This window comes from Equus quagga, chromosome 15 (assembly GCF_021613505.1).
Source record: "Equus quagga isolate Etosha38 chromosome 15, UCLA_HA_Equagga_1.0, whole genome shotgun sequence".
In the NCBI taxonomy this organism is placed as follows: Eukaryota; Metazoa; Chordata; class Mammalia; order Perissodactyla; family Equidae; genus Equus; species Equus quagga.
The window spans coordinates 11181086-11195916 of NC_060281.1; the positions used below are offsets into that span (position 1 = coordinate 11181086).

At 36.0% G+C, this 14831-nt stretch overlaps 1 protein-coding gene across 1 annotated transcript in view; it reads left to right on the forward strand.

Annotated features, from left to right (window-relative positions):
* BMP5 (bone morphogenetic protein 5) overlaps nt 1-14831 on the forward strand; it is a 117444-nt gene that overhangs the window by 53271 nt on the left and 49342 nt on the right. The window contains exon 2 of the mRNA XM_046638705.1: nt 6140-6332. Coding sequence (XP_046494661.1) covers nt 6140-6332 — 193 coding nt within the window. The remainder of the gene's footprint in view (nt 1-6139; nt 6333-14831) is intronic.

A 14831-nucleotide genomic window follows, 5' to 3' on the forward strand; every position in this document is an offset into this window, starting at 1 on the left:
TCTCTGGAATGGCTATCCATTCAAACAAACATGTACATGTACACTCGCTGACCAAAGAATAGGCTTTTATACGACCAAGTTTATATTTCTCAGTGGGCTAGTCAGTGAAGAATGTCTTGTGAAGTGATACATCTTGGTAGTCACATGATATCACTGCTTTTTTTCCTTTACACTAAAATGCAACACAGATAAGTAATAATTCTATGAGTAATCTCTTAATGATTTTTTGCACTCAGCAGCAAACAATGATCTGTATTCTTTCAACAGCTGGCTAGGCTCCTGGGAAAGTGCTATCTTTTCTTTGCAGCTACTGATTCTATTTGTGTCGTCCAAGTTACAGCCCTTGTGTGGGAGATTAAGACTGATTGCCCGTGAATGCGTCTCCTTAAAACTGCAGATAAATCACTAATAGATAAAACTGCGATCCTCTGTTAATTAATTCTACTCCTCAGATATTGTAGACATGGAAATATTTAGTCAAGATGTTTCTATACAATTTTTGTTAAGGATAAAGTCATTCAGAGAGGTGTCCATTTGGGGAAAAAAAAGAGACTGCAATCAGTCATTAACTTCTAAGTCACATCTCAACAATAAAAGGTTTCAGTGTATGTCTTTAAACACAGGAAGCTTAATCTTTGCAGAACTTTGGCCATTTAGAGCATTTAGAATGTAGTTTGGTGCTTATAGAAGGCAATCCTGTTTCTTTTCACTCTCAGCCCATTAATCACGAAATGTGAATCTTTCCATTCATATTTTCCCTCTTGTATGCTTTGATGTTGCCACTTTTCAAAACCAAAATATAATAAATTAATTCTCTGGTTCTGTCAGTGTAGGTGAGCTTTCACTTTCTCTAGGTCGTTCACATAGATGGAAATATGCGGAACATACAAAAACCTGCTTCCTAGAAGCAGAAGGAAGTATATTCACCACCATCATTATGATTGTGTTTTCAGTGGTAAACTATAAATTTTGATGACTTTTTGATGGTTTATTTTCTGTTAGTTGCTCTGTGTGTGTGTGTACACACACGCACAAAGCAACTCTTTTTAATTTTTGCAGAGAGCATTGTTGGCAACCATTAGCTAAATAAACATAAATAAACAATCCTGTATTGATAGACCTATTTAATTTTTATGGTGATATTCATTGGTTTTACATCTAGCAATCTTCAAAACGGGCAGTGTCATGAATGGCAATGGGAGAAGAGCATGTGGCATTGGTGCAATGTACGCTTGGTTGTTGGCCCAATGTAGCCCGTTGATCTTGTTAGATGTGTAAGCAGATATGAAAACAGCAGTTTGGGCAGGTCATTATGTTCTCTTTTTAAATATAATTGAATTGATTGATACAGTATGTGTGTTTTAAATCTATTATATTTGTTCCTGAACTCTCTTTTCCATCTCACACGACGGAAATGGTGTCTATGGTCTGGGATAAAGGAATGGTCTCCACCAGAGAAAAGTGCTCACCCTCTGATCTCAGTGTGTTTTAACACTCGTCTGAGTATTCAGCACGTATGGGACTGGCTTGAATGAGCTAACCCTCTTGCTTGTTTCCTTTTCTTTTATCTCATTTGTTTTGCTTTGTTTGTTTTGTCCAGTTATTAAGAAAGTATTTTCTACCACTAAATAGGAATGTAATTATGGTTGTTGTGGAGTCCTGCATAATTTTATCTGGTAATACAGATTTTATTAGAAATGATAATAAAGATCATTTAGGAAACTCATGGTATTTAGTTGATGTAACATTTAAATGAAAGAGTGAATTGAAAGGACCAAATATTTAATGTATTAGGAGGCAAAAAACAAAAATAGTATATACGTTTCTGATTTTTTTCTTGTTTAATTGTTTATCTTTTAAGCTTTTCAAGCCATTTGCAGTTACAATTGGTGATAGCAAACTGTAAAGTACAGAGAAAGAGAATGCTCAATATTTACCAAAATCATCGCAATATGAACAAGCCAAAAATATCTCCTATAAAAAGCTTACATTTAAGGAATATAAAATGTGTGTGTACATTCTTTTTCATCTGTTTTGGGAATGATGTTTTGGTAGTGGATCTAATGGAGAAAAGGTTGGAGTATGGAGAGATCCAGCTGGTGAGTTATAATTATTTTAAAATATGGTTGCAGTAAAAGGATGACCTTGCATATGAATATATGTAGTACATAATATTAATTCAAGCTATGAATACAGTCATTTGTTTATTTATGCAAATTTCCTCATATAAGAAATGGAATCAATAATAAGTAAGTGAATAAAATAATTTTTGCTAAGATACAGATTGGAGGGAGTGAGTTCTAGAAGAATGAGTAGAGTTCAGAAAGCATGGCATCTGTCTAGTAGGTGCATCCGAGAAGAGAATGAAAGCACTGAAAGAAGATCAACTTTCCTGAGGGACAATTACATAAAACACACCAACAAAACTACATTCAGGAAAAACAAGCAAACCCAGTGTTGGTTTGTCGAGGGCTTGGGAATTGAAATCTTGACTCTGGGATGAAATCTGTTCTCCCAATTATACATCTTGGGCTCTTGGGCGAGTTCTAGAAGCTAATAGAAATAAGTAACGTTGTGAGGATTAAAGGAAACACATGCCAAACAAATGACTAATTAAATAAATGATCATGACTTTCTTCAATGGGGAATGCAGCAGGATGATGCCGAGTGAAAAGATAGGACCAGATTTTGATCCATCCCTACAGTATTTCATTCAGCTACTATTTATGAGAAGATTTCTTTGCATTAGGCATTGTATTGTGTTAGATGCTGCTTACACATTGGTGATCAACTTCCTGATTCTCCAGCCTGTTAACACTTTTCTGTGTACTGCTGAGAAACGTTGTTTAAATATATTAACCATGAGCTAGTCCCTAAGTACACAACAGTAGGATGTCATTCTGTAGGTGGTATGGACATTGAACAAAGATTTATAATGAGCTTTAGAAGACAGACATCTGTTCCCGCCTAGCTGTCATCACCCAATTTCTTATTCTTAAGTCAGGGATATTAATATTTGACACCTCCCCAGCATTACTCTTTGAGGTGACTAAGATTACCTTGTGAATATTTGTGAGCATCATTAGAAGTGCAAGGCTTTATAAATACAAGTTTTATTCCATTACTCATTCCAACATGTCCCATAAAATTTACTAGTGCAATTATAATTCAAAGCAGTGGGATATAAGAATTTGAATCATTGAAAATTTGCATTGCAACTTTATTCTGTGTGGTATATTTAATATAAAATTTTATTAAACTCTTTGAAAATTTGCCCCTTAAGGGGTTAGGTTAAATAGCCTGGATTAGAAAACTCAAATCTTATAATAATGGCTGAAATTCTAGCTTTCCACTTTATTACACTAACATCTCCCAGGGGATTCCAGAACAGTAGATGACTTTACATAATATGAATTCAATACTTATCTGCATTATGCAGGTGTGTGTTTTACATTGGGTCCTAACAAATTCATGTCAAAGCTTTTATTTCCAGGACTATAGGTTTTTTTGGTTTAAATTTCAAATATAAAATTGATTGTAAATGCAAAATTGAATAATTGTTATTACTTAGAATTTTGAATATGGACTTTCACAGTAAGAAAATATATTTTTTGAATGTCTAGTTGGTGCATATATCATAAAGCATGAACTTCTCAAGCAGATACTGGGACAGTACCATCTAGTCAAACACATGACCATTTCTGCAGCAAAGCAATAAATATTTATATAAAGTCGGATAGAGACTTTAAATAGCCTCAAGTCAGTTAATTTCCAGTTCTTATGCCAAATGATCTTGAAACCAAACTTTCAGTTTTCAGAGCTTTTTGAATTGTAAATGTTAGATTTTAGATCTTTCTGAGAGCATAAATGCTTAATGAATTAGGACAAGGTAATTATCTATAAGCAGAAGTAGCATATCCTGGCATTTAAGAACTATAGCTTGGTGGCATCAAATGATAGGATTCAAATTCTTTGGCAAGGTATTTATTCTTTATGCCTCCTCAGTTTCTTCACCTTCAAAATCAGGATAACGACCGAACCCACTTCCCAGATTGTTATGAAGTATAATATATTAATATTAATAAAAAGCTTAGAACAGTACCTGGCATATAATAAGTGCCATTGAAATACTGTCTTGTAATTTCATTTAGGTTAGGATCAGAAAAGAATAAATTTCCAGTCAATTAAATTTTGTCCTCTGTAAACAAAAGTTGCATCTCATTTTAATGTTCATACATGCAAACTTTCAGTTCTTACGTATCCAGTTTGTAGGTCTTTTCTTCCCTTACGCTTTCCCTCTCACGTGGCTCCGTCAGGAGAAAGGACAGATGGAGACAAAGGAGATCTATTCAGTCTATTCTCTCCCAGCAGAAGATTAGATAGAAAAGAGGTTTGAATTATGGATCAAAATAGGATCCTAAAAATGGGGTTATTTTCCTTGTTTAGGGAAAAGTTGATTAATGATCTCTCTAGAAATGGGCCTCTCTTAGGACCAAGATAATGGTATTTTAAGAAAACAAATCTTCATGAGTCATGCGAGGTGGTAGGAGTGTGAGCCAGACAGTCTTAAGAGCACCATCCTTGCCAAGCGCCCCAGAACTAAAGTGCCTTCAGGTGTAGCTCGCGGTTTTCTCTTTGCTAGTTTAGATGTCTGGGGCGGGCAGGGGGAGGATGAGCTCCTCATTCTCCTAAACCACCTCCTACTCCTCTGGGAAAATAAACCAGAGATTATTTTGGAGGAAAGGCAAGGAATTGTGGGTTCCTTTGTCATGAGCTTGCTCTCTGACATGGACCCCCTCTGGCACTGGAACACGGAAGTCTAGCAGGTTCAGCTCTCCAAAATCACAGGATGATCACCGTCCTCTTCTCTCTTCCTTAATCTTAATCCTTCCTCCAGTTTAGGACCCCGAGTCTCATATATCCATAGCAGTGTTGACCTAATTTCAGTTAACCTCCTCAAGCTATTTTTGTATCTTAACCCAATTTTCGAACCTTGTGAATTCATTTGTACAACTTATACATTTTTTGTAACAAAATTTTAGCAATGAATCATGTCATTGAAAATATTTAGAAAACATTACTGTAGGCTGTAATAGTGAGACATCTTGCCCATAGTGCTTTGCAGTGGATTTTTTATAATCCTGTCCTATATTATCCTAGATAACTGAGATTTTAAGAAACCTACCAATAGTGAGAAACTTAACACCATCAAATGATATTGTCTTACTAAAAATGAGCCCTTTCAATAGAAAGTTCCTTGAGAAAGTTTTAGAGGCCCAGTAGATATAGACTGTATCAGATAATACACTATCTTACAAAGCCAGATTATATAATAATATGCCTGAGACTTACTGTCCTGAATTCCTCCAAATTCCTTAGTATGCTCAACAGGAAAAGTTTTCTGGCTTCATTTGCTAGGAAGGGTGCTGAAGGGGAAAATATGTTCCTCTCTCAATTCTGAGCAAGACCAGACAGAGGTCTTTGGGAAGCTTTAAGCCACACCATGGTTAAGGAGGTTGAACTAAACAATCTAGAGAACTAATGAAAGTGGCTTTTTAAAAATTTTTTTTTAGAAAAGGAGCATTTCATTGCTGAGAGGAGAAAAGAAAACTCTTCTGGGGAAGATATTTTAGAAATAATCTTTCTTGTGAACATGAATTTGTTTTATTCACTTGACCTCTCAAATGTCATAAACCCAGTCCCATGTGCCTGCAACTCCTCAGTCCCCCTTCCTATTTTCCTCCCCTGGCTGTCCTAAATATTACCACAGCTTCACCTGGAACACTGGAGTTTTCTATAACATATTCCTAATTCCTGTATGAACCCTCCTGTGTTCTGGTGCTTGATACATACTAGTAACAACTTTACAACCTCCACTTTTTAAAATGTTTTTGGATAGCTTTTCCATTTAGGGTCCAGGAATTTGTATAAAACCACAGAGGTTATATTGCTTTTGAACTAAAGGCTATTGGTTTGTGGAATTTCCGTCAACTGGAAACACGTATGAGCCTGTGGTTTTAGTGTTGTCCCAGTTTTATAATATCCTGCTTGTTTATTTTCATTTTCAAAGCTGGAGAATTTACCATTAATTTCCATATTTTATAAAGAACTAACTTTTTTCCTTCCTTGTTTTTTTCAGTTGAAAGAGACAAGGATTTTTCTCACCAGCGGAGGCATTACAAAGAATTCCGGTTTGACCTTACTCAAATTCCTCACGGAGAAGCCGTGACAGCAGCTGAATTCCGCATCTACAAGGACCGGAGCAACAGTCGATTTGAAAATGAAACAATCAAGATTAGTATATATCAGATCATCAAGGAATACACAAATAGGTATCAATTTTATATCTAGCTTATTATTCTAGCAAATAAATGTTAGACTGTAGTAAAATGCAGTGATAACCCATGTGATTATCCAGTCATGTTTTGTTTGAGGGTAACGATGTTCAAGACCAGGTATAGACACATTGAAAAGTAAGCAGAAATGATCTGAAGAGTGCCTTATGCATTCCACAGCTTTCCCTGCTCCTGACACCAGTCCGTGTACAAAATGGTCTCACACTTCCCCATATGTGCTTTCCAGGCCCGTTGTCTCATTTTGTAAATGAGAAAACTTTTATTCTGCACACATGAAATTTATTATTAAGATGATTTAAATCACCTGGTGTTTTGTAAGTTGGAGAAGAGTGGCTTTAATTTTCACTGGCATAAGTGTAAATTGTATGTGTTACGTGTACTTTGATGTAGGACATCGTATTTGCAACAGGTTCTGATAGTTCACCTGCCTGTCTTCTGTCTACAAAAGACAATTCAAAATGGTACAAAAATGGACAGATAATCTGGAACACTAAATGTATGAAAACTTCAGAGGATAATGACTGCAAATAAGCCATCAAATACATGAGTTAGAAGGGGACCTTAGCAGTGTTCTCTGACCTTTCACCTATTGATGTGATCTCTTGGGCAACATCTTTTACAGGTATTGAGTCACCTTTGTTGAGCAGCTCTTACATTTTCTGAAAAAAAATTCTTATTGAAATGTTATATTGAGGTGAATTTTTTTTTATTTCTAGTTCCTGACATTTAGATTTTTCTTGGTCTTCTAGCATTGCAGCGTTTCCCAATGGGTGTTCCATGGAACACCATCCCCTCAAATACTCAATGAAGAAAACAACAGAAAGCTTCTGAAGTGAAATGCATTTGAAGAGTCTCCCTGTTAGACTATCCTCTAAGGGATTCACAGTGCGTGTCAGAATATTAAAGTCTCAGAAAGGCTTTATAGTAAAGAAACTTGTCAATTTTGTTTTACCTCATCTTTCTCAAAATTATTCACTATGGAATCTTTTTCTTTGGGTGTGTAATATCCTATGAAATACTGGCTCAACAGGACACACTAATAAATACCGATCTATATACGCTCTTACTTTAAGAGCAGTAATGCTAATGCAGAAAGATCTGTGTTTTTCTTAGCTTTAACAGTTACTAGCTATTTGTGGATGAGTTTTTGTTTTTTAAATCCCAATTTAATGGTTCCATTTATAAAACGAAGATATTAATTTTTTTTCTCAGACAGATCCTGACAGCCTATACTACATTTTTTATACTAAATAAAGATGGTATCTTTTAAAATTAAGTGATAGGAATTGAACATAACACTCCAAGTATTATTTAATGATATTGTCATAATGAAGAAATGTTTTATTTATCGTTCTCTTTTTTTGTGTCTGTTTCCACACTTGAACTGTGAGCTCCTTAAAGAAAGGATAGTATCTCAAGTAATTTTTTTTTTTTAAAGATTTTATTATTTCCTTTTTCTCCCCAAAGCCCCCCGGTACATAGTTGTATATTCTTCGTTGTGGATTCTTCTAGTTGTGGTATGTGGGACGCTGCCTCAGCGTGGTTTGATGAGCAGTGCCATGTCCGCGCCCAGGATTCGAACCAACGAAACACTGGGCCGCCTGCAGCGGAGCACGCGAACTTAACCACTCGGCCACGAGGCCAGCCCCTCAAGTAATTTTTTTTTTAATCCTCAGCAGTACTAATTTGCTTGGTATGAATTAAAGTTTTGTAATCATTGTTATCCATGATTGGAATACTATTTCCATTAACATAGCCTAAAATGCTTGAACTATCTTTATTTTTGGTCATTTACAACATATCTTTATGCATGTTAAATTTGTAGCTGTTTGCTTAACATCTCAAGAATTTTTAACAGAAACCATCTCTATTCTCTGGAATACATTTACTGATTGTTTGAATCTAAATACAGACTTTTACACTGATCACAATTAAAGGTCCTAGCTTATATTTAGGTCCATTGTTCTATCGTCTCAGGATATTTTTGACTGTCATCCACTGAACTTGCTACCCCTTTGAGTTTTCTTTTTCCTCTATTTTCTAAGTCTCTGAACTGTACAATTTAAGACATGATAAAAAAGATGAAAGTAAAGGACTAATTGGAAAGTTTATTGATAATAATTTGTAGATTTATTTCTGAATGAACTCATGCTGATTTTTATTAATAATATATTTTGGAATATTTATGGGTATTGATGCCTAGCTTATCATATTTCATAGTTTTGAGAAATTTCATTTCTCTTAAAAATGGGACATTTGTCTATCTTAAAACTTTGGTATTTCTACAATTACACTCAATTTTAAAAATAATACTTTCAATGTTTCTACAATTACATCTGCATGCTCTCTCAGTATTCTTGGATATAAATTAAATACCCAAGTCTTCACACATAAAATAAGTCTTCGCTTATTTTAACACGTGTTTTCATCTACTCTGAGATCCAGGATTTCACTGATATTTTGCTCAAATGTTTGAAAAATCATTTCTAACAGCTGAAGTACATTTATATCTTTGATTGGTATTCTCTTGCTTTGCCATTCCAAACTCTAGGATAGCATAGATTGGATAGGTTCCTATCCAACTTACTGAATATTGTTTTGAAATATTCAATTCAGTAATTTCAATTCCATGTTAATTCATTTCTACCAAGTTCACATTTTTGAACATTTACAATTAAGTATTGTTGCTGAATTGTGATTTTTATCCTGGAGGGTTATATTTTACCTATTATCTTCTGTGGTATTTGTTTTGTTAATGTGTATGGGATGTTTTTCCTCCAATTATCTTTTCCAAACCCTGAAACATACAGGCTCTCACGTGCATACCCTACATTTCAATTTTATGTACAACAGGTGAGAGGATCTCTGACAAATGCCTTCCTTGTCTTTGAAATAGGCCTTTGTCCATTGCCGGGGGTTCATGAATCTGCCCTGGAAGAAAAGGCAATCCTGTGCCCTGTCATCGTCTATAGATCTAGGATTCACTTTCTGTACTCCACTTTCTCTTCCAAAGAAAGACATTTGAGGGACAGAAGATATAGAAACAGCACATGTGCCTCTTGGAATATTTCAGGTTTCTGTGTAGAATTTCCAAGTCACTATAGAAAGCAGTAATGTATAACAATAAGAGCATAGATTTTGGAATTCCCACGTGGGGAAATTGCTGGACATCTTGACGTCTCAGTTTATAAATCTGAAAAGAATAAAAGCAAAAATAAGTGTTTGAGAACAATAAAAAATATTTCAGATGATTTGGGAAGGACTAGTTCTTATCACAATGCAAAGACAACAGTTGATACTTAATAAATCCACTGGCCAATAAATACTCACATAGCTTAATCGAAGAATCTATTTCCCTAGAGTTTAGAGGATTTTATACATAGGATAACCAAAAGTAGGTTATTATAATAACAGTAGCTACCATTTGCTGACAACTGCTTTTATGTAAACATACAGTAAAATGATGCTAGGTGCCTTTACTTAATACAAAATTACCTAATATTTGATTCATATAAAGGAATTAGTACATTTGTAAGTCTAGTAATGAAATGAATCCCACCTAACCTAACAGCAGTGTCATTGGAGCCATCTACAAACTTGCTCCTGAAAACACAAGTTCTAGATAAATAGTTGAACTCTTCTTTAAAATATAGCGGAAGAGGTATGGGGATGGGAAACTGCTTATTTATTTCTTTTTTCTTTTTTTCTTTGTATTTTATTGAGGTCATATTAGTTTACAACATTGTGTGATTTCAGGTGTACATTATTATATATCAGTGTCAGTGTAGACTGCATTGTGCTCACCACCGATGTTCTAGTTTTTGTCTATCACTATACAAATGTTCCCCTGTGCCTGTTTCACCCACCCTCCTCCCCACTTCCCCTCTGGTGTCCACTAACCTTTTCTCTTTATGCATGGGTTTGTTTATCTTCCACATATGAGTGAAATCACATGGTGTTTGTCTTTTTCTGTCTGGCTTATTTCGCTTAACATAATAATCTCAGTTCCATCTGTGTTGCTGCAAATGGGACAATTTTGTCTTTTTTATGGCTGAGTAGTATTCCATTGTGTGTATGTATGTATGTATGTATGTATATATATATATATATATACCACATCTTCTTTATCCTTTCATCAATTGATGGGCACTTGGGTTGCTTCCACATCTTGGGTATTGTGAATAATGCTGCAATGAACATAGAGGTGCATAGATCTCTTTCTATTGTAGATGTCAAGTTCTTTGGATAAATACCTAGTAGTGGGATAGCTGGGTCATATGTATTTCTATTTTTAATTTTTTGAGGAATCTCCATACTTTTTTCCACAATGGCTGCCCCAGTTTGCATTCCCAGCAGCAGTGTATGAGGGTTCCCTTTTCTTCACATTCTCTCCAACACTTATTACTTCCTCATCTTGTTACTAATAACCATTCTGATGGGTGTGAGATGATATCTCATTATACTTTTGATTTGCACTTCCCAAGTAATTAGTGACATTGAACATCTTTTCATGCGCCTGTTGGCCATCTGTATATCTTCTTTGGAAAGATGTCTGTTCACATCCTCTACTCATTTTTTGATTGGGTTGCTTGTCTCTTTGTTGCTGAGTTATATAAGTTCTTTACATATTTTGGAAATTAACCCCTCATCAGACATATTATTTGTAATTATTTTCTCCCAGTTGGTGAGTTGTCTTTTCGTTTCATTGATGATTTCCTTTGCCTTGCAGAAGCTTTTTAGTCTGATGTAGCCCCATTTGTTTATTTTTTTGGGGGGGGGGCAGCTTATTTATTAATTTACTTACAGAAATGTCAGAGATATAGAAAAGTTAGACAAAGATTCACATATAAATGTTTATCACAGTGTTATTGTTTATGATTGCATAAATTGAGAACATTTCAATTTTAAACAGAGGAAATAAACTCACATTCCATTTCCTGGAAGGTGGAAATGCTATACCTAATATATCAAGTAGAAATTGTGTTTTAAAAATATTTGATAACACTGGAAAGTGCGCAGATTATACCATTCATTGACCAAAAGCGGGAAACGTAATTGCACATATTATAATTTTTAAATAAATTCATGTGGAAAACAGATCAGAAGGAAGCATCAAGTGTTCATTGCAGGCTTGTGGGTAATTTTCAATTTTGATTCTTACCCCTCTCTGTACTTTCTAGATTTTTATAATGAACGTTATTTTTATAATCAGAAACAAGGATAATTATAGTTGAGAGATAGAGAAGATAATGAAACAACTGTATGTTACACATTTGTTTACAAAATAGCATTCCCAGCTTCTCCAGTTAGAGAGGGGCAAAACCAAACCAAAACTAAACTAAACAAAATCCCAGGATTTAAATAAGTTGCTCTTATTTTTTCTTAAGCTATGGAAGGCATTTTTTCCCCACAGAAAATGAAGAAAATAAATTATTTTTCTTCTCCCTTATTTTATGGAAAATTTTGTGCCACTTGGGAACCTTGACTTTGGTTCTCTAAAAGTGAAGAGAAATAGATTAAAAATACCTATATACCATGTGATCGCAGTCAAAACTGAATTTCAATTTGAAAAAGTAATGCAAAAGTCCAATTATTATTAATTTATTTAATATCGATTATCTGTGGTTTCACATATTTCTTAAATCAAGAAATAAAATAAAATGGGGCCGGCCCAGTTGCGCAGTGGTTAAGTGCTCATGCTCCGATTCGGCGGCCTCGGGTTTGCCGATTCGGATCCCTGGTGCAGACATGGCACAGCTTGGCAAGCCATGCTGTGGTAGGTGTCCCAGGTATAAAGTAGAGGAAGATGGGCACGGACGTTAGCTCAGCGCCAGTCTTTCTCAGCAAAAAGAGGAGGATTGGCAGCAGATGTTAGCTCAGGGCTAATCTTCCTCAAAAAGAAAAAAAAAGAAAGAAATGAAGTGGAAGGGCCAGCCCGGTGGTGCAGTAGTTAAGTTTGCATGTTCTGCTTTGGTGGCCCAGAGTTCGCTGGTTCACATCCCAGGTGGGGACCTACACACCACTTGTCAAGCCATACTGTGCTAGGTGTCCCACATATAAAGTAGAGGAAGATGGGCACGGATGTTAGCTCAGGGCCAGAATTCCTGAGCAAAAAGAGGAGGATTGGTGGCAAATGTTAGCTCAGGGCTAATCTTCCACACACAAAAAAAAGAAAAGAACTAAAATAGAGGTAGGAAAAGAAACTAGTTCGTACCCCTGGCTATTTTCAATGCTGAAGTCGCCTCTTAAAACTTCTTTCTTCAAACTTAGGGATTTCATCTGCTCAGAATTTTGAATTAAACTGAGAAACAATTGAAAAGTCAATGCAGACCATACTCTTTCATGGTGCATTTGACAATGCATACATACACATATGTGTATGTACATATATAATTTTTACATACATACCTATCTAGGAGTTTTGGTGGAGATTCTTACAGTAATTTGGACTGATGCTTTGTAGATAAGTTTTATATTTGAGACATTGTCTGATCTATTAACCACCTATTATATGAATTCTTTGACAGCGTTATGTACTCAAATTAAAAAAAAAAAAGACCCATTATGTCATCTCTTTCACACGTACTTATCTTAGCAAGACTTAAAACTCTTAAAATTAGATATTTTATTCCTACCATTTCCCACCTCCTCCATTTATCCCTACTCATATTTAAATGTGTGCAATTTAAAAGACTGTTCTGATATTTATCCAAATCTTTATTTTTCTTGGTAAAAAGTTAACACACTTTGCATCATTTCACTTATTTAATCTTTTCATATAAGGCTGACAGCCCCAAATTCTATATAAAAGGCACTACTCTTCAGTCACACCTCATATATCTGGCATTATTGGGAAATACGGTTTCCACATGATTGAATTTTCCAGATAATTCAGCTGAGTTCGGCGTGCTTTTGCTGAGCACCTACCATGGGGCAAGCACAGGGGACATCGGGCCAAGTAAATAAGATCTCCAAAGCCTATAGCCTGAGGGCCAGGGGCTGCGGTGGGCCTGCCGCACACGGACTTTAATAACTATAATACAATGTGTTAAGCACTATGATGTAAGTATGCACCAAGTGTTGTGGAAATACAAATGAAGGGAAAATTAATTCTTCGTGTGGGAGTGTGAGGGACCTTAGTGGAAGCCACTGAGAGGAGTTTACCCTTGAGTTGGACCTTTCAAGATGAGTGAGAACTTTCTCTAGCTAGGGAGAGACAGAGACAGAAAGAGAGAGAGATGTATTGTAGAGGAAATATTCCTAAGAATTAAAATGTTTAAATGTATAAAGAATTAAATAATATGTATAAAATTATCAATGCCGGTCTTACCACAAGAATAGCCGCCAGCACTTATCCATTTCACTGGCACTCACCATGTGTCTGGCACTGTGCTAAGAGCTTTGCTTGAATTAATTTTTTCACAAATATATATATTTATATATTCCCCAAAGAAAATGTGCTATGTATAATTCAACCTTTTCCTAATGTTCCGCCATGAATATAAATTTCTGTACTCTGTTGTAAAAACATTTTAAGCTAGCCTGCTCGATGTCATTAGCCACCTTCATGACTTGGATATATTTAGTTAAGCTGTCATCATTCCAGTTCACAGTCAGCTTCATATTTACCTCATCTCCCCCCTCCTGCTTCTCTAAGATTTGTGATTCTCCTGTGGACATACTTCAGAATGTACATTGACAATGGCCACTCCGGCAGATCTCATGGGCTCCTGAGAGCTGTGTAGCAGAGCAGGACAGCGGGAGTGTTGACGACGTTTCTCTTACTCTGCAGGACAGTACACAAGCACAGCTTGCATTTCTTCGGTGTGCGGGGATCATGTTCGATTTCAGTGGTGCTCAGCTGGGGCGATTGGGCCCCTAGGAGATGTTTAGCAACGTCTGGAGACATTTTGGTTGTCACGATTGGTAAGGGTAGGAGGATGGGGTGCTACTGGCATCTAGAGAGTAGAAATGCTGGAGTAGTAATGTGGTAGCGAGGCTATTAAATGTTCTACAATGGAGAGGACAGCTCCTCCACCCAATAAATGCTGATCTGATCCAAACTGTCCATCACGCTGAGGATGAGAAAGCCTGCTCTATTTGAAGATTTAAGTTATAAGCCTAAAAATGGGAATAATTTGCACCATAAAGACTATTTTTCTCTATTTCATATTTTGGGTCGTAAGAGTCGTAGCGTGGAAGAGCTCTTAGGAACTTGCACTGGGTACATTGCCCGTTCATTACGGGACACTAAGAGTGGTTGGAGTATCTATTTAATAGCCCCACTTCTTTGTTTCTTGTGAATGAAGAGACCTCCTGTGTATGTATATATACATCCAGTGGCGCATGTTTAGATGTCTCTGCAGGGCAAAAACATGGGATGATGTAATGCCAGGAAGCCAGCTAAACATTAACAATATCTGGGCAATTAAAAGATATTCTGCAGAGAGACAAGTGACTGCATTTCCATAGTGG